The sequence below is a fragment of the Suricata suricatta genome, chromosome 3 (genome assembly GCF_006229205.1).
Source record: "Suricata suricatta isolate VVHF042 chromosome 3, meerkat_22Aug2017_6uvM2_HiC, whole genome shotgun sequence".
Taxonomy (NCBI): Eukaryota; Metazoa; Chordata; class Mammalia; order Carnivora; family Herpestidae; genus Suricata; species Suricata suricatta.
Genome location: NC_043702.1, coordinates 109469936 through 109488604, shown reverse-complemented (window position 1 = coordinate 109488604; position 18669 = coordinate 109469936). Strand labels below are relative to the sequence as shown.

The 18669-nt window shown below is 38.9% G+C and overlaps 1 protein-coding gene across 2 annotated transcripts in view; it reads left to right on the top strand.

Moving 5' to 3' along the window:
* Positions 1-18669, top strand: part of RGS7 (regulator of G protein signaling 7) — a 488559-nt gene that overhangs the window by 443781 nt on the left and 26109 nt on the right. For both annotated transcript variants that reach the window (XM_029934821.1, XM_029934822.1), the window contains 5 exons: positions 2120-2194; positions 11249-11347; positions 12547-12608; positions 14227-14337; positions 15578-15703. In XM_029934821.1, the coding sequence (XP_029790681.1) occupies positions 2120-2194; positions 11249-11347; positions 12547-12608; positions 14227-14337; positions 15578-15703 (473 nt within the window). The remainder of the gene's footprint in view (positions 1-2119; positions 2195-11248; positions 11348-12546; positions 12609-14226; positions 14338-15577; positions 15704-18669) is intronic.

Here is an 18669-nt window from a genome sequence, read left to right as displayed (position 1 = left end):
ATCAGCCATGCTGGTGAGAGCCAAGAGATCTACGTAACAGCCGTTGGGATGTTCTGTTGCAGAATGCCTTGGGCTAACTTCTCTCCAGTCTGTGCTCCCACATTGTGATGATTCACATATTTTTTGTGCTTACTATATTAGATCAGTCCTTTGTCCTTGTATGTCACCATTTATCACAAGACCTGGTAATTAGATGCAGAAATAAATATTTTTAAAATAAATAATAAATTATCTCTTTCTCCAGGTCGTGGAAGAGTTTGCCTTCCCTTCTTCTATATCATATCCTTACTATTCCTACCTCTTAACATATAGTAAAGGATCTCTATGCTCTGTCTTGCCATGCTTGGCTCTTGGTGAATCACATAGAGCATAAAGCATTCAGTGCCTCACCTTCCTAATGGACTGAGCCTTATGGGTGGAAGGCTGCAAGGAAATGGAAATCAAATAGGCAATAAAAACACTTTACTATTGCTTTAATATTTTTAAAACATTATATTTATTGTATCTAGATCACTGCTTGTGAATTCTGGCTGCACATCAAACTTACTGGGGTCTCTTGAAAAATACTCATGTTGCTACTAGCCACAGAAAAATTAAATCAGAATATCGGATATTGATCAGTATGGTGAGGTACTCAGTGTCTATTAGTAACTACATCCACCTAGGTGGGTGTTTTTGCTCCTTACGCTCAAGCAGAGCATGATGCTAAACCCTCTCTTTCTATATAGATATGGAAACTAAATTTGTGATTTATTTATTTTTAATGCAGTGTGTGTGTGCATGCACAGGCATGTGTGTTGTTGTGTGTCTGTGGTATATATATTTCACATGCAAACTATGTTGAAAAAAAGCAAGAAAAATGGCTTTCTTTACTTACTTTTTTGTCCCTTACACTATTATGGTGGAGTTTTATCCCAAGGGCTGTACCATCAGGAGAGGGTTCTCTAAGGAAAATGGTGCATACGTTTCCTCATTAAATGGCAAGTGAACCCTCTTGCCTGCCAGTCAGCTGATTTCTGGAATCCCACCAGTGCTGCCTCTTTTCTCCCCTCCCACAATGTCCCAGCTGCGCAAAAGTCTTTTTTCACATTCATAATTTCTCTGGAGTCACTTTCAAGTATATCTCATGTGTTAATGATCTTGCATTCTGTGGGGAAAATAGAGAAACTGCAGAGTAATACAACATGATACTTCCTGCAGGTACCAGAGATCCCTATGTCTTGTACCAAAACTTGAAAGATAGAGAAACACAATCCACAGAAATGCTTCCTTCCAACCACTTCTAAATACTAGGTGATATCTGAGGACCTTTCCAAATATAAGGCCCCCTGTATTCTTGAATCTCCTTTCTTTTCTTTTTCCTGATTCATCAGCTTCCTCCCACCACCTCTGCCTTCCCTCTCCCTCCTCCCCTTCCTTTTCTCCCTCTCCTTTCTCCTCAGCCCAGTCCTCTTTCTCTTTCTTCCTCCCTCCCCTCCACTACCCCTCTTTGCCTCCAAATACCAAAGAAGGTTTACATTTCTCCATTTCTGTGCAACAGAGCAATAAGTCTGGCAAAATGATGCTCCTGAGATTGTCAGAGACCAGTAGCAGACTGCCCACACTCCCATTCTGCATATGGAAAACAAATATTCCTAGTCCCCTGATTTCATGAATCACTGTAAAAAAGATTCATCTGGGATTTGACCTGGGTCAAATCATTGTCGTTTTCCAACTTGGGAAGCAAACAGCAATCTGATAACAGTATCACCTCACATAGACGAGTACTTTGAGCAGGGCTGTCTGTGGGTACCAGCTGCTTGGTCTCTGGACACCCTCGTTCTGAATCTGTTGGATTAGCTACTAATGTCAACACCCACTTTCAAAGGCAGAGCCCATGCAGTTCTTGTCCCTGTTTCCTCTGGGACTTCTTCAAGAAGGGTATCTGAAGTCCTTTATGTGCAAGGAGTGAGAGTGTTACAAATTTTTTTACTGGCTCTGCCGATGGGTGGCTGTGGCCATTTAGAAAGAATGTCCAGGGACGTGTGTTCATCACAGCTTTTGTTCAGGTTGTGGAAATGCACGGATCAAAAACCTCACCCCCAAAGATTTCCTTGTCTCTCTGTTTTTCCATTTCTAGCCTGGATGTGTAAATACTACTGAAGTGGACATAAAGAAGTCATCCAGAATGAGAAACCCACATAAAACACGGAAGGTAAAATCCACCTTTGCTGTGCTGATCTTGGTAATAGGTTGTCCAGTTTGGAGCATGCTAGTCATAAAGAACTTTCTCCCACTTCCTGGAATATCTTCTAGCATCTTCCTGGCTCTTCCTTGTTCCTTGGCTAGAAGGAACTCTGGGAGATCAAGCCCTGGTCTTCTGTCAGTCCATCTCTTCTGAGCAAGTTCTCCAGCATGTGCAGGACCCAAGCAGGGCTTGCAAGATGGCGACAAAGATACTGAGGACACTTCCTTTCTCCATTGGGAAGAAGGGTCATCAAAGAGAAAGGCTTCTCTTTCAGAACCCCGGGGGATGAGAAACACAGACGAAGATAATTAGAAAAAGTGATATTGATGAGAGAAGGGCATTTTTAGAGGAAATTCTGAGAGAAAGGGGACATCATAAAGATGTAGGACTACAGAGTTTGCATGAGGACCCCTTTTAATGCCAGAATTTTGTGACACAACCATAAGATAGTGGTGGTGTGTTCATTTGGTATCTGTTACATGAGAATATACATAACCACTAAAAAAACTTATCCAGAATTCAGTGACATTGTAAATAATCTCTTGAAAATACATAATAGTAACTACGTATTTTTTTTTTAAGTAGCACAGATGCATAGAAGCATTTTTATTCATTCCATGAAGAACACTTGATGCATATCAGAATTTCTGGCTTGAGGACACAGCCCACGATTGGCACCCCTGAATTAAACCATTCCAAAAGTTCAAGACCTTCCCTTTTATGGCTGTTTCCTTATGTGGCATTATGGTTTTCCAGGGTGTGTGTCCCTGCACCAGGCACTAACATTTGTTTGTTTGTTTGTTTTTGTAGTCTTAGTTCTTGTTGTCTTTCTTCCATCCCTAGAAATATCATGTTCAGAGGCCCCAGTATGATCCAAGTACTTTTTCATTCTTTTAAGGCAGTTTACCTTGATGTCGGATAAAGAAGCTGAGGGAAAGTGCCACAGAACCTGCTCAGATGGAGTGCTCCAAAGCTGTTGCCCCCAGGAGCTCTCCAAGAGAAAGAGGCAAAGCCAGACCAAAGCAGGCTCATTGGCCCCGCTCTCCTGTGACTCGCCTCATGCATTTCCTTCCATTTTCTGCATACAGCGCAGCTTGAGTGCCCTGGGGACTGGCTTTGTGTCGTGGAAGAGCATTCGGAGCTGCAGTCAGCTCTCCAAAAGCTCACTTAGTCACCTATCACCACTTCTGAATTTTGAAGAATTACTTTTCATAATACCTTGCTTTTTGTCAAGTTTTCCCAACAGAAACCAACTGAGATATGCTCTGACTCAGAAGAGAAAGCATACGGACGAGCAGACAGGACCCAGAGATAAGAAAGCCATCATTACACACTCTTGGCACTATCCTTTGTTGTTATCTTAGCGGTGTTTCACATGGCATCATGCTTTTGGATGCTTGAAAAGCATTAATTGGCAATGCTGTGCTTCACGTAATAATGGGAAAACACCAGGCCTGGCAAGGTGAAATGCTGTAGAGACGGAATTACTGAGCTCTATCTGTCTTGGTTGTGGTCTAGTTTCCTGTGTATCAATAATGGTAGAACCACAGGGCCTAATACAGAGCTTCCTAACTGAAATTACCAAAGAAATTACCCTTGTTTTCATGCATGTCATTGTTTTCAATAATTGGAGAATACTGATTTTTTTCACCTTTTGATACATATAGCTTCTCATATTCAGACATGTTGAATTTGCTAGAATCTTCACACACGTATTTTACATAGAAGGCTATAGGACACTAAGCCACATACTGGTTTGTTTTTTTAGAATTATGACCACTGCTACTTTAGCTCATATTTGGTTAGCAACTAGAATGACCCATTCAATCAGGAGATTTAACAGGTCGCCATGCTAGGCATGTACTGGTTGTTAGGCATCCAATGGTAAATGGGACAGACATGACCTTGCTCCCATGGCTCATTATCTAAAGTAGGGTACACACTGAACAAGTAGACAAATGTCTATGCATATATAACCACATAATTGTGTTAAGAGGTATATATTAGTCTGCTCAAGCTACCGTAACAAAATGCCGCAAACTGGGTGACTTACATAATGGGAATTATTTACTCAAAGTTCTGGAGACTAGAAGTCCCAGATCAAGTTGAATTTTGGTGAGAGCTCTCCTCCTGGATTATAGGCAGCTGCCTTCTCGGTCTGTCCTCACATGGCAGAGAGAGCTGTGCTGTCTGTTCCCCTTATAAGGACACCAGCTCCATGGGATTAGGGTCCTACCCTGGGACCTCCCTTAACTTTGATTACCTCCTGATAGACTCCATCTCCCCATAGAATGACATTGGAAGTTAGGGCTCCAACACAAATTTCAAAGGGATGTAACCCAGTCCATAACATGTTATCAATGGAATTTAAATGATTTGGGATTCTCAGTTGCCACACCATTTTATTAAAAGGAAAACAAAAAACAAACAAACAAACAAACGTGGCAAGCAACAAACTGCCCACTGTCCTCTGAAGGGTTCACAGTTATGTCCTTGGGGAGCAGGAACGTCTGTGGGATTGCAAGCCCTCGACACATGGCAGAGGCCAGCCTATCACTTCTGGAAACTGCCTTTGCCTTCTACTGCTAATTGGGCTGTGTCATTTGCTCATTCTCTTAGCTGTGTGACCATCCTCTGTCTTAAACTGCTGCTGGTAAGAACGTGGAACCCCTCAATTGTATTTCATCCTTGCAAGCAGAGAGAGGTGCTGTTCATTTCTTTTTGTTACAATTTTTTAAATATTTTTTATTTATTTTTGAGAGACAGAGAGATAGCGCGAGCAGGGGAGGGTCAGAGAGAGAGGGAGACACAGAATTCGAAGCAGGCTCCAGGCTCTGAGCTGTCAGCACAGAGCCCGACATGGAGCTTGAACCCACCAACCCGTGAGATCATGACCTGAGCTGAAGCTGGACGCTCAACTGACTGAGCCACCCAGGCGCCCTGCTGTTCATTTCTTTGGCATTCAGCTACAATGATATTTCTCATGATTATATAACAAGAATAAGGGACCCAGTAAATCCCTAAAGCAGTAACCCATCATGCGTACCTAAACAATATAGGGTTTGGAATGTTACATTTAATTGTTGAGTTTCAGATACGTATATCAAGTATGTGAAGAGAAGGCTTAGATGTATATCTGACTTGACATATGTGTAAGTATTTAGGCCATTTTTAAATCTGTCTTTACCAAATTACAAAAAAGTAGGTGAAAATGTATTTCTGTAAGTCTCTATGAGTGATAAGATAGATCGCCAGAAAGAAATCAGCCTAATCTAGGCAAATTTTAAGGGGCATTGTGTGCCTGGCTTTCTTCAACCTCCTTCTAAAATTTTAATTACAGTAGGTCAGCCTGTGTATTAGTCAGGGTTTCCCCAAAGGGGGCAGGAGAGACAGACAGAAAGATTTATTTTAAGAAATGGACTCACACAGTCGTAGAGGCTTGGCAAGCCCCAGATGTGATGAGGTGGGCGAGTGGCTCGAGTCCCCAGGAAGAATGGCCATCTGCTGGCAGAATTCCCTCTTGCTTGGAGGAGGTCTATTTTCTTTTCAGGCCTTCAGCTGATGGGATGAGGCCCACCCACATTATGGACAGCAATAGGCTTTATTCAAAGTCTGCTGATTTAAATTTTAATCTCGCCCAAAATATATCTTCAAAGAAGCAACTAGAGTAATGTTTGAACAAATATCTGAGCACTGGGGCCCAGACAGTGTGATACAAAAATTAACTGTCACAGGATGCGTCCTTTCTATGACAATAGCAAGACGGGTCCTAGATCAACACCAAACCTGAGAGAAATCAAAAAAACATGTGTGCATGAATGACTGACTTTGGATTGCTTCCTGTAACTCCAGAACCCATATTTCAAAACAACAGTAAGCTGTTTCTTATCTCATTACTTTTCTTTTTCCTATCACCTTCATTAAGGCAGTGAGGCACTTCATATTTTAGTTAATAGCTAATGTGCACATTCTGGAAGAACGGTTAGCAAATTCACAATAAAGTGTCTAGTTTTCCTGCTTTTCATGCAGTGGCTATTGCAGTTTATACATGAAAATATTGGCGTTTCCTCATGTCTATATGCACAATGTGGCATTTTAATCTTAACAGAAGAAACTACTCATGCCTTAGAGTGACACAAAAGGGTTTTAAGTAAGAAATACAATAAACTTGCAGTCAATAGACTCTGCTCAAAGTGGTTAAAAGCAGGGAGTATTCGAAAGCCTAGGGAATCAGCAGGGGCAGAGTTGGCCCTGGGGGTGATGGACCCAGGGACTCATCAGGGTTCTCTCTAACCTTGCCCTCCTTTCTTTGCCCTCTCTCTGACAGGGCTTCTTCTACATGGGAGCAGATGTGGTCTCAATCCATTCTCTAGTTAACCTGAGCAATCCAGAAGAAAGAGAAATATCTCCTCCTCTACCGCCACTTAGAAAAATCCCAGAGACTTCACTCAGCATAGACAAGCGTAGCTTCCTGCACTCTTTAGTTTCTATTTTAAAAGTAGAGAATTTTCTTAGACCTCTTTCTTCTAAGACATGAGGGGAAATCACATTTGAACAGATTTATATAGAAAGTCAGATCTGTTCCATGTTATGAATAACTTACCCAGTATTCATGTGGATGGTACCCTATATGAAAAAACTAGTCCAGGAACCCTGTATTTGCATAAATGGACATGTTCATGAAGTCAAAGCATCTTGACTAGAAGCTAGCTTTGCTAACAACTCAAAATGGATCCCAACTAGTTAATTTTCTTTTCCCCCAGCTGCAGATATTAAGAAATTCAGACAACTTCATGTCCCTTTCTCTCCATTCCTACTTGTTGCTAGCTCTACTCCACCCACCCTAGGCCAATATTTTAATATCTTAACTTTTTCTAAAAAATATTCAAAGCCTTTTACATTTCAGATGACCCTCATAACTTATCTGCCGAAATCAGATCAATTTCCTTACCTCCTTTGTTCATAAAACAAGCCCTCTACATAAAACTTCATTATTCATGGCCATTTTCACTGTAGCCAAGAATCAAAGTTAAAAGCCATCACTGGTCCCCAGAAAATGAAAGGCACTCTGACTGATGAAAGAAGAACTCCTGATGTTTACTTGCATGTAAGACAAGAAATGGAAACTCCACAGTAACCTCAGAGCTGGTAGGGAGGCTGCTAGAAGACAGCTTTAAACATCACCTTCCAGGATGTGGTTCTTACATGGACCTTCATGAACATATGTCGGAGTCCAGCTCCAGCAGGTCCAGGGGTCCCCGAAGGATGGACAGTGTCAGCGAGAGAGAGTGAGAGAGCCTCGAGTTTCTTTCTGATCACCAGGCAGGCATCTCTGCTCTGTCTGGTTTGGGGTCTTTATTTATAGGTCAAGCGATAACATGACATCAGAAAATAGAAATTTTTTACAGTGACTAATTATTTGTGATAAGATGTTTTAATCATTGAAAGTGATGACATTAGAAAATAGAAAAGTTTTTTAGTGACTAATTTTTTATAAGATGCTTTAATGATTGAAAGTATATAGAAACAAATTTTACAGCAGTATTTTTGTAGAACTATCTCATTTATTCTTGTGTTAGTCCCGAAGATTAAGAAAGTTACAAACCTATCTTATTTTGTATGAGTTGGTTTTTTGCCAATAATTATACTTTGTTTTTTAATTAACAAGTTACAACCAAGTCATATAATGCACTTACAGTGAGGTTGAGTAACTCTTATAACCAAGAATATAACAGGATGTTTTTAGTAAAAAACAGGATTACATATATTATTTAAGTTAGTAAAGCTAAGATTAAAACATAGGTTAAGTTGTATATAGATAGGCTAGGAGTTATTTTATTAGGCTCATAAACTACAAAAAAAAAAAAAAAGAATGCTTGTTAACAAGTTGTTTCAGAAAGCCCTTTCTTTGATGCAAGCACAATGGGGGCCTGTGTGTTGACCTTGGACCTGGGTTTCCCACATTCTTATCCATCCTCATAACTGAAGTCAGTACAAGGCAAGATATTTGTAGAATGTAGACCTTGGGAAGGGACTATGTTCTGTCCTTGTTTTCTATTTTTTATTTCCAATTTAGGTTCCTTTTCTCCAGGCCAGACTTAAATGCAATTCTTGTGTTTTTAACTCATTCAGGTCTATGTCTTGGGTCTGCAAGGCTCATCAGAAGGGTCTTTTGACAAACATCTATAGTGCTTTGATCTAAAATCTCTTATTTAGGGACAGGAAAATGTTTTTTCTTATGGGGTAACTGTGTGGAGAATATCGGTCTGATTTGGAATGCTCTGAGGCCCAATTAATGACAAGAAGCTTATTTTTAACATGAGCAGTAGTAGCAGAAGGAGATACCAGTTTCGCTTCATGGCAGGAGCCGTGCAGATGTCTGCCATTCCTCGCTGTGACTGTCATCCAGCAAGGACGATGTGGCTCACAGAAAACCTATGTACTGTGCATACATACTAAAGTAATCAGAGAAATATAGAGGCAGAAGATAATTTATGCATCATTTTACTTCCGTGACACCATAAAATGTAGTATTTTTTCCAACAGTGTTTTCATTTTTTTTTACATTTACTTTTCTTTTTTAATTTTTTTATGTCTTTCATTTATTTTTGAGAGACAGAGAGAGACAAGTGCGAGCAAGGGAGGGTCAGAAAGAGAGGGAGACACAGAATCTGAAGACAGGCTGTATGTGCTGACAGCTCAGAGGCTGACACGGGACTCAAACACACAAACCCTGAGATCATGACCTGAGCTGAAGCCGGACACTTAACCGACTGAGCCACCCAGGCGCCCCAATTATTTTTAATCTTAACCCCAAAACTTACTGTTAAACCAGTCAGCTGGTTATTTTACCCTACAAGCATTTTTACATGAACTATAGATTCTTATTAAGTACTTTAATTAAACTAAGGTAAACAAGAATGTAATATTTAAACCTTAGTCTTTTTATTTTCTTCATAAAATTAATGTAATATACCTGAAAAATAATAGACATTTTGGACAATGTCTACATTTATTTTCTACAATTATTGAATAATTGGTGATATTTTACTTACCCAATTTTAAAAAATCAACCTCAACTGTCACTTCAGAATTCAAAGTTCAAATATGAGTATTAGTAGTTCACTTAGGCCTTTTCTGTTTCTTTGGTGAAAGTTAAGTCTCCTTGTACTCAGGCCCTGTGCTCTTCTTGTTGTTTCCTTTCCACAATACTTATCACAGTTTTAATCATCTGCTTATTTGTGTGATTATTTGTGTACATGTTTCCCCTCCACTAGGTTGTAAGTTTCCACAGAGGAGGAAGCATATCTGTCTATGTTTATTTCTACATCCCTGGTGCTCGGCATTATCTCCAGCATATACCAGGTGTTCAATAAATATTGAATGAATGAACGGAAGAACAGAGAAAAATTAAGCCACTCAGTTCAGTCCTGTTAATAATTAATTCACAACATATGTGAATACAACCCATACTCGTGTTGAAATGGATGCCCGTGACAGAAATCAAGTTCCAATAGGTTGAGGCTAAGTCAAGAGAGGGCAGATTGAAAGATTTACCAAAGGTAGTCTAAACTGGACAATTCAGGTAGGTTAAATCCAAGTGAATATCTATTGAAGAAGGAGTAAGAGCAAAGTCAGGAGGAGTTACAAGGGAAGAACCAAGTCCAAAAGTCTATGTATAAAGCCAGCAGGTTAACATTAAGAAAAGATGGAGTCTGAGTGAAAACAGGTCTGGAACAAAACACTATAGAATTTAGAGACGCTAGTATGGTTGGTGATGGGCCTGAAAATTGGCTCATTTAAACATCTGGATCTACTGTCTTCTGATTTCAAGAGTTTCTTCCAAACTTATCTGGTAACTTCAATTTTGTGGGGTTTGCACAGTTTTATTATGTCCTTATCTTTCATCCTCTTGTCCAAAGATAGAGTGCTCAGTAGCTTATGTTGAATTCTTTATTTTAAAATCATAATTCTTTGGGGTGCCTGGGTGGCTCAATAGGTTAAGCATCCGACTTGGGCTCAGGTCGTGATCTCATGGTTCATGGGTTCAAGTCCGTCGTCGGGCTCTGTGCTGACAGCTCAGAGCCTGGAGCCTGCTCTGGATTCTGTGTCTCCCTCTCTCTCGGCCCCTCCCCCCAATCTCACAATCTGTCTCTCTTTCAAAAATAAATAAACTTAAAAATAAAAATAAAATAAAATCATAATTCTTTGATTTGAAAAAAATGTTCTCCCTTGAGTTTATGTGTGAGATGCCTTGCTGTCAGTTGAAGAATTTTTGTGTATCTGTAAGACTCCACTTATTTATTTGTATGTAGTGGATCTTTCTCAAAAAAAGAGTATTCCTAAGCAGTAGGTTTGACCTTTTGACAAAATACTAAAGAAGCACTTGGGGCCTCAAGGATTCCAAAGATATGTGAAAAGCTTGCAGTCACTGATGATTACAAAAGGCACCCAATGGCACCCAATGGCAAGGCCAGAGTGGTGAGGCAAATAACCCAATGCTGAAATGGGAAACTTGGAGCATTCTGGAGTGTCTTTGATCACACTAGCAGAGACCAAACCGACAATGGAATTGTTAACATAGTCTCTCTCCTCAGCATTTCATTTGGTAACACTCAGATTCCTTTCATTTTCTTTTGATTTATAAAATTTTTATTCTATTTTATATCCACCCCTATTTTATTTTGAAATCAATATTTATTAGTGCTGTATAGTGTTATTGCCCAACTTAGTCCACCCCCACATTTTATCATCAGACTTACCATATTCTTTTTATATAATCAATTATTCTGTCAAAGTTAATAATCTCACCACATATTTTTTCAAAGAGCTATGCTTCTACTTTATATTCATATGATATTTATGATAGTAGTGTCTTTGAATTTTAATGAGCAGCTTAATCAAATATGTAACAAAGTTTTTAGTTACCTTGCTGAATATATAACACAAAATTACCTTTTATAAAGTCTGTGACTATAAATGATATTTTGTCCTAACATATTTTTTTTTACTTCAATATAGTCTGTCTATGGTTTACAAAACGACATTAGAAGTCACAGCCCTACCCACACACCCACACCAGAAACTAAACCTCCAACAGAAGATGAATTACAACAGCAGGTGGGTCTGCCTATAAAATGATCTGTTAAGGGTTTATAGACTAGTAGTTAAGAAGACTACTTGGTGAATCTTAATGACAAGGGTTATAATAGGTTATTTGAAGATTTACTCTTTCATAGAGAAGATTTGCAGTTAAAAGTTAGTGAAATCACTTAATGTTAAGATATTAATGTTAAGTCATTTGAAAATGTGTCAATATAGAGAGTGTTTGCAGAACTCTTCATTCTTTAACTCCCCAAATCCTGCTTTCCCTCACCAATTTTTTACAATAATGTGCACTGATGTTGAGGCATCTCCATTTCAAGAGTTTTTTTGGACTCCAGAGCTCTTCTTGAAGAATGAGAAGAATAAAAGCTGATGACGCTGAGTCACAAGTTTTCATATCCAATCATGTGATGTGATCTTCACAGAGAGTTTTTTCTTGTTTCTCCAGCACTCCTCTCCGTAAGCCTTTGGAACTTTGCCGCATTAGCACTGGTGATGGCCGTGGTGTATCTCACTTCTTGTTTCCCAAGTTGATCGATAGTGTGGGCTCCAAGTAATACTCCAGAGCAAACACCAGTGTCTCTTATATCAAATAATAGTGAAATCTCTTGGTTCGGTTCAAAAGAATTTTTTTATTCTTTCCCCTAATATTTTATTGTGATATGGTTTAGCAACAGTGTAATGCTATTTCTAGTATATTTAAAATCACCATAAGTAGAAAGTAATTTAGAGAGTTTTGAAATTTTCCATATGTGATTATGTCTACGTGCATGTTTGTCATGAAATGTTGGTAAAGTTATTCCTCAAACATCTATCTTTGATGCTTCCTTGGGCTAGTATTAGGAAGTAGGGTTTACTTTGAAATTATAGTACAAATAACAAATATGTTTGTCTTCTGAATTAATATTGGGGGGGATTCTGATTTTGTTATTCACTATGAATAAATGTTTGAAATCTCTATAAATGCTTTTTAAAATAAAGTTACATTTTGTTCAAGAATGCAGAATGTTCAAATTCATTGCTGTTATAAAGGGATATTGGCTATATTTATATTCAAACACTGTAATTTTCAGAGCCGTCTCATCTGGTTTTTCAGACTTTGATATTTTACTGACTTGCAACATATTCTTATTTAGAATTGCCCAGTCCATCAGAATTTAGAGCTGAAAATTATGAGAATGTCACCAATTACATATTTCTATAACTCTTTTCAGATTAAATATTGGCAAATACAGTTAGATAGACATCGGTTAAAAATGTCAAAAGTTGCTGATAGGTAAGTATTTCAAGATGCCCATATAAATAAAAAAAAACTTAATGTGACAATTAACTGTGTTGAAAATGGGATCCTGTAAGAAACTTTATTTTTCCTTTTGTACATAGAAAACTTTCATAGATGGGGGTACCCAGGTGGCTAAGTTGGTTAAGTGCCCAACTACAGCTCAGGTCATGATCCCCATGTTGAGCTCTGTGCTGACAGAGCCTGGAGCTGCTTCTGATTCTGTGTCTCCCTCTCTCTATGCCCCGCCCCTCCCCCGTTTATGTTCTATCTCTCCCTGCCTCTCAAAAAATGGAAAGAAAGAAAGAAAGAAAGAAAGAAAGAAAGAAAGAAAGAAAGAAAAGAAAGAAAGAAAGAAAGAAAGAAAGAAAGAAAGAAAGAAAGAAAGAAAGAAAGAAAGGGAGGAAGGAGGGAGGGAGGGAGGGAAGGAAGGAAGGAAAGAAAGAAAGAAAGAGAGAGAGGGAGCGAGGGAGGGAGGAAGGAAGAGAAGGAAAGAAAGGGAGAGAGAGAGAAGGAAAGAAAGACAGAAAGAAAGAAAAAAGAAAACTTTCAGGGAACACTTCTGTTCTAGTTTCAATGACAGAATGATCATTACTGTCTTTAGCCTCTAGCGATCCAATCCTGCACAACCAGAACTGGATACAGAAGTTATTCCCAAGGAGTTGAATTTTTCACTCCTGCTGAGAGAAATGAACCTTTCAATTTATCTAGTTACTTTTTGGCAACTTAGAGTGTCTCTGTAAATTCATCTTAGCATTCACACTTTCTAGTTACTGCATGACTTCAGAATGTGAATTAAACACAGATTTCAGATATTTTCCTTTTCTTCATTTAAATCTCATTAATGGCACACGTGCTCTTCACTTTGGAGCATTGCCTAACCCTACCTCTCCAACTTCTTTCCTCTCCTCTCCGTCTTTTTCTTTTCTTTTTTTTAACACAGATTTTTTTTTAAATGTTACTGATTCCCCCTTTACCTAACTCCTATAAATACTTTTAATAAAAACTTCCTTTTAACTCATTCTCCAAGTTTGCTACAAGTTCATCTGTGGGTGGACCGGTTGGTCAAGGATTGGAACTGACCCTTAGCACTGTTTTTCACACACTGACACCTTCCATTTTGCTTCATTTTAATGGAGGATGTTGCCTCACTTGGCTTAGGCATGGGCAGACATGGACTCCTTAGCTCCATTTATCTTCCAAGATGCACAACAAGTTGATGCATAAAAGTCATTGAAATGTAAAAACTTCCATTGGATTTTACTCTGTAAGCAAGCAATTCTTTGCCCAAATCTTTTTTTTTTTAATTTTTTTAAATGATTTTTTATTTATTTTTGAAAGACAGAGACAGTGTGAGCAGGGGAGGGTCAGAGAGAGAGGAAGACACAGAATCTGAAGCAGGCTCCAGGCTCTGAGCTAGCTGTCAGCACAGAGCCCGACGTGGGGCTTGAACTCATGAACTGTGAGATCATGACCTGAGCTGAAGCCGGCCGCTTAACCGACTGAGCCACCCAAGTGCCCCTGCCCAAATCTTTTTATATCGTATTCTTTATTTGGGGCTGGGTATAACCTCAGCCAAAAAACTAAGGAAGATGATAATGTGTTTTCTTTCTAGTCTGTTAAGTTACACAGAACAGTATTTAGAATATGACCCATTTCTGGTGCCACCTGACCCTTCTAACCCGTGGCTATCTGATGATACTACCTTCTGGGAACTTGAAGCAAGGTACGTGACGTGTTCTCTTCTTGCCAATTATTTCACCTATTTCGGGTTTTGGGTAAAATAGGAAGAATCCTATAGCTGATAATTGTAAGGCCAATTTTACTGTGTCTCTATTCTCCTGTGACATAAAGTTCTCATTCAAGGTCATGGTTTTTAATCCTTAGATACTTGCATTTGTGCCAGAGGACAGGCACAAAATTAGAGGTACAAGAGTTTCAGGACAGACTATGCAGAGTTGGGTTCTTCAGTTCTTGAAATTTAGTTCATGGATTTTTAGCTTCTTTGAAAATCCACATAGCCACACAGGTCCCTGTATTCACACAAAAGAATGTTAAATCCATGCTTACTTAAGTACAGTACAGGTATGGCTTTATAAATTCAATTTTAAAATAAAATGAACTTACCATAAATACTCTAAGAAAATCTGACAAGAAACTGACCTCTTAGGAAAACCAAAGCACAATTTAGGACTTGCTGGTTTTCTTTGTGACCTACATAAGGGGAGCCTTCTATCCTCAATCTTGACAGTCATGAATAGAGCAGTGCCTATCACCCCACAGAGTGAGGATTTCGTACTCTTATCTCTTCTCTAGACTGTGTTTATGGACTTTTTCTTCCTTTTACCTCTAGCCAGTGTTCTTAAGTGCTTGACAAGTGCAAACTCTTCATCCGTAAGTTCTAGATTTTATAGATGAGGAATAGGGGCCCCAGAATGTTGTGATTCAGCCAGAGTTAGGTCACACATTTCATCAACAACAGACTCATAGCTAGAATTTAGGCCTGTTGGTTCCCAGTGCATTTTCCCCCAGTACAACATACCACCAAGAGACTGCGCACTGTGTACTGGTTTAGAAACTGTGCTTTGGAGCAAGGATGTCTAGAATACTGTCCCCTATTACCTGTCATACATTGGCAAGTTATAACCCTCTTTGTGCCTTGATTTCCTCATCTGTAAAATGAGAATTATAATGGTACCTGTCTCAAAAGTTGCAGAAAAAATCTAAAAGAGTCCATATAGAGCACTTAGTACCTCATGCTTAATAAAGATTAACTTTGTTGTTAATGCCTAATGTATATTTCACTATGATTTCATGCACAACCATCAATCACAGATTTCTTTCTTTCTGAAAGATAGGTTAAAGATGGGAACTTCAAGGTATATATGATTTTGAGGGGAGATGTAATAACAGAAGATAGAATTGGTAATGAAAGGAATATATTTGTCCTATTTTACCTCCTATAGCAAAGAACCAAGTCAGCAGAGGGTAAAACGATGGGGTTTTGGCATGGATGAAGCATTGAAAGACCCAGTTGGGAGAGAACAGTTTCTTAAATTCCTAGAGTCAGAATTCAGCTCAGAGAATTTAAGGTAAGACACACTGTATCTTATTCTGTGTCAGGGAGACTCACTGTGATGTGTCTGGGTATTTTGCACTAAATGGATCAGTTACCCTCCTGCCAACATGATGATGATATGGACCCACTGAATTTCTGCCTCTTGATGGAGGAAAACAGGGTAACGAAGGCAAAGCCTGTCCAGCAGTATTAGTTCCTTATAATGGTTTATTTTAACATTATCTCTTCATCTATCAAGTATATAAATGTGATGCTTTTGAAATGGACTCCATAAAGAAGTATATCTGAACTAAAGTCTGGCAAAGTTAAGAATGGCCAATAATATTTGTGCAACTAAATTATCATTATTTATCAATATTGGTCTTCTTAAAGTAAGATCTGGGTGCCTATTAAAAACACCTTGCAACAATACTATGCAGCAGCTCATGCTCTTGGTACATTTAAAAATAGCTTCAGGACAGTTGAGGGCCACACCACACTGAGCTGTTAGTAGGAGAGGGGTGTGCATTCCACCCATCTGTTGTAAGCATCATCCTTACATATTTTTGAAATTTTCCTAACTTAAGAGGCACCTGGAAATTAAATTTTTAAATGTGAGACACTGAAATAGATTTTAATGGCTCTGTTTAAGATTACTGAAGTGAGTGATAACTTTCCACTACATAAAAATCTTTTTCCATGAGCTCTCTTATTCATTATTCTTTTGAAACCTGATACCCTAATTTACTTTACCATGACTTATGCAGTCCTGTGGAATTCATTTGTGGAAAGGTCCCAGCATTCATTTATTTTCATTGGAACACTGCAGCTCCAGGCATTGCCAGATTCCTTACAGCTGATTTAACAGATACCAATACCAAACCATCCAAAAGCATGTAGAACTTTGACAGATGTCCTATGGTTTAAGCAAGATGACCACAGACGGAAGCTGGAATAATTTTATTACATATGTGTGCCTGTCATGAACTGTTGGGATGCAGCCTCCTATTCTTTCAAGTTTGTGGGAACCCATCTTGACAAGGCTTTTAGAAAATCTACATTGCAAGGATTTTTTTTTATATCAAGGTCATATCATCAATTATTGAATATAAGAATGCATAAAAAATATAGCAGAGATAAAGGATATTTTTAGCCTTTTAGCAGATGGGAAGATGGAATTTCCTCTAGTCTCTAAGTTTTAAATAAATGCCAACATCATAGCTATAGTGATGAAAAAATAAGCAAGAAACAGGGCACCTGGGTGGCTCAGTAGGTTGTGTCCAACTCTTGGTTTCAGCTCAGGTCATGATCTACAGTTTGTGAGATCAAGCCCTGCATTGGGCTTCATGCTCTTAGTGCAGACCCTGCTTGAGATTCTCTCTCTCTCCCTCTCTCTCTGCTGTCCCAATGACTCATGCCCCCCCTTTATCAAAATAAATAAAAATAAACTTGAGAAATAAACAATGAGCCTCACCAGTATCACTAGCCAAATAAAAATGGTTCTTGATCATTATAAATAAAAATGGTTCCTGATCATTAAAACTACAGCCTAGTAGTGGATACAGAGAAGAATTTAGATCGCAACACAAAATCATGGTTATTCAGCTCTGAGAAGCACAGAGGGATAACTAACCTAGAGTTGGACGTCAGCAAAGGCACCCCGGGGGAAATGGCTTTAGGCTGTGACTTGGATGTCAGGAGATAACCAGCCAAAATGTAAGAGAAAAGAAGGTCTGGGCAAAGGAAATAGTGCTGACTATGTTTGTTTCATGAATGAATTGAGTCACTGCTGATTCCTTAGTTCAGGCCTTAACCATTTCTTATCTCAATAATTCTATCCTATGCTAGTTTTCTTTTTTTTAATTTTTTTAATGTTTATTTATTTTTGAGAGGGACAGGCAGAGTGTGAGTGGGAAAAGAGCAGGGAGAGGGGGAGACATAGAATCTGAATCAGGATCCAAGGCTCCAGGCTGTCAGCACAGAGCCAGATACCAACTGCGAGATCATGACCGTAGCTGAAGCTGGATGCTCAACTGACTGAGTCACCCAGGCGCCCTTACCATGCTAGTTTCCCAACTAAGTCATTTCATTTAAGAAATATGACATAGTTCATATATATTATATTACAATTCTATCCATACTGTTACAAGTATGCCATGCTATATTTGCGTTCACTCTTTCTGATTATTACACATCTAATCATCACAACAAAAATGAAATGTAAGCATTCTTGCCTCATTCTTGGATAAGCAAAATATGTCTGAGGGAGACTAAGCATCTTGTCCAAGTCAGATGGGCTAGTAATTGGCATCCTAGACTTCCTAAAAACCAGTGGAGGCTACACTCCACTGCTCCTCAAATCTGAGCCTCGCTGCTTCTGCTTAGGTGTCTGGTGTCACACACTGAGGGAGAAAGAACAGTCCAGTTGGCCAGAAAGGCTAGTTGAGCTTAAGTAAATTTCAGTTCATCTTATCAAGCAGCTGCCTGTAAGCACCTGCTCTTTACTGAAGCATAACACTCCTATGTTCTTCAAGTATTGATGAGAAAAAAAAGTCAGGGAATACTGTTTATTGATGACTACTTATTCCTCAGATGTAACCTCTACTGTCCATTGGTGTGTTTTGCTCGTTCCCTTTTCAAGTAAAGCATGAAGCATAGTGGAAGTACCAAGGAAATGTACTAATAAGAGCTTTGTTGTTGAGTGTCTAAAAATGTGTAGAGCACTCAAAAGTGCCTTGTACATAATTTATCTTATCATCTACCAGAAACCTAGTGAGATAGACATTATCATCCCATTTTACTGAACTCAAGGCTCAAAGACTTACTTCCTCCTATTCCAGCTACCATACATTAAGGGGAGTGGGATTTTACCAGTGCCCTTTCCATTCGACTAGGTTATTACAGCACTGTAAGTAAGACGAAGACTAAGAAAGGCGATAATGTGGGGCACTTGGGTGCCTCAGTCAGTTAAGCATCCAATTTGGGCTCAGGTCATGATTT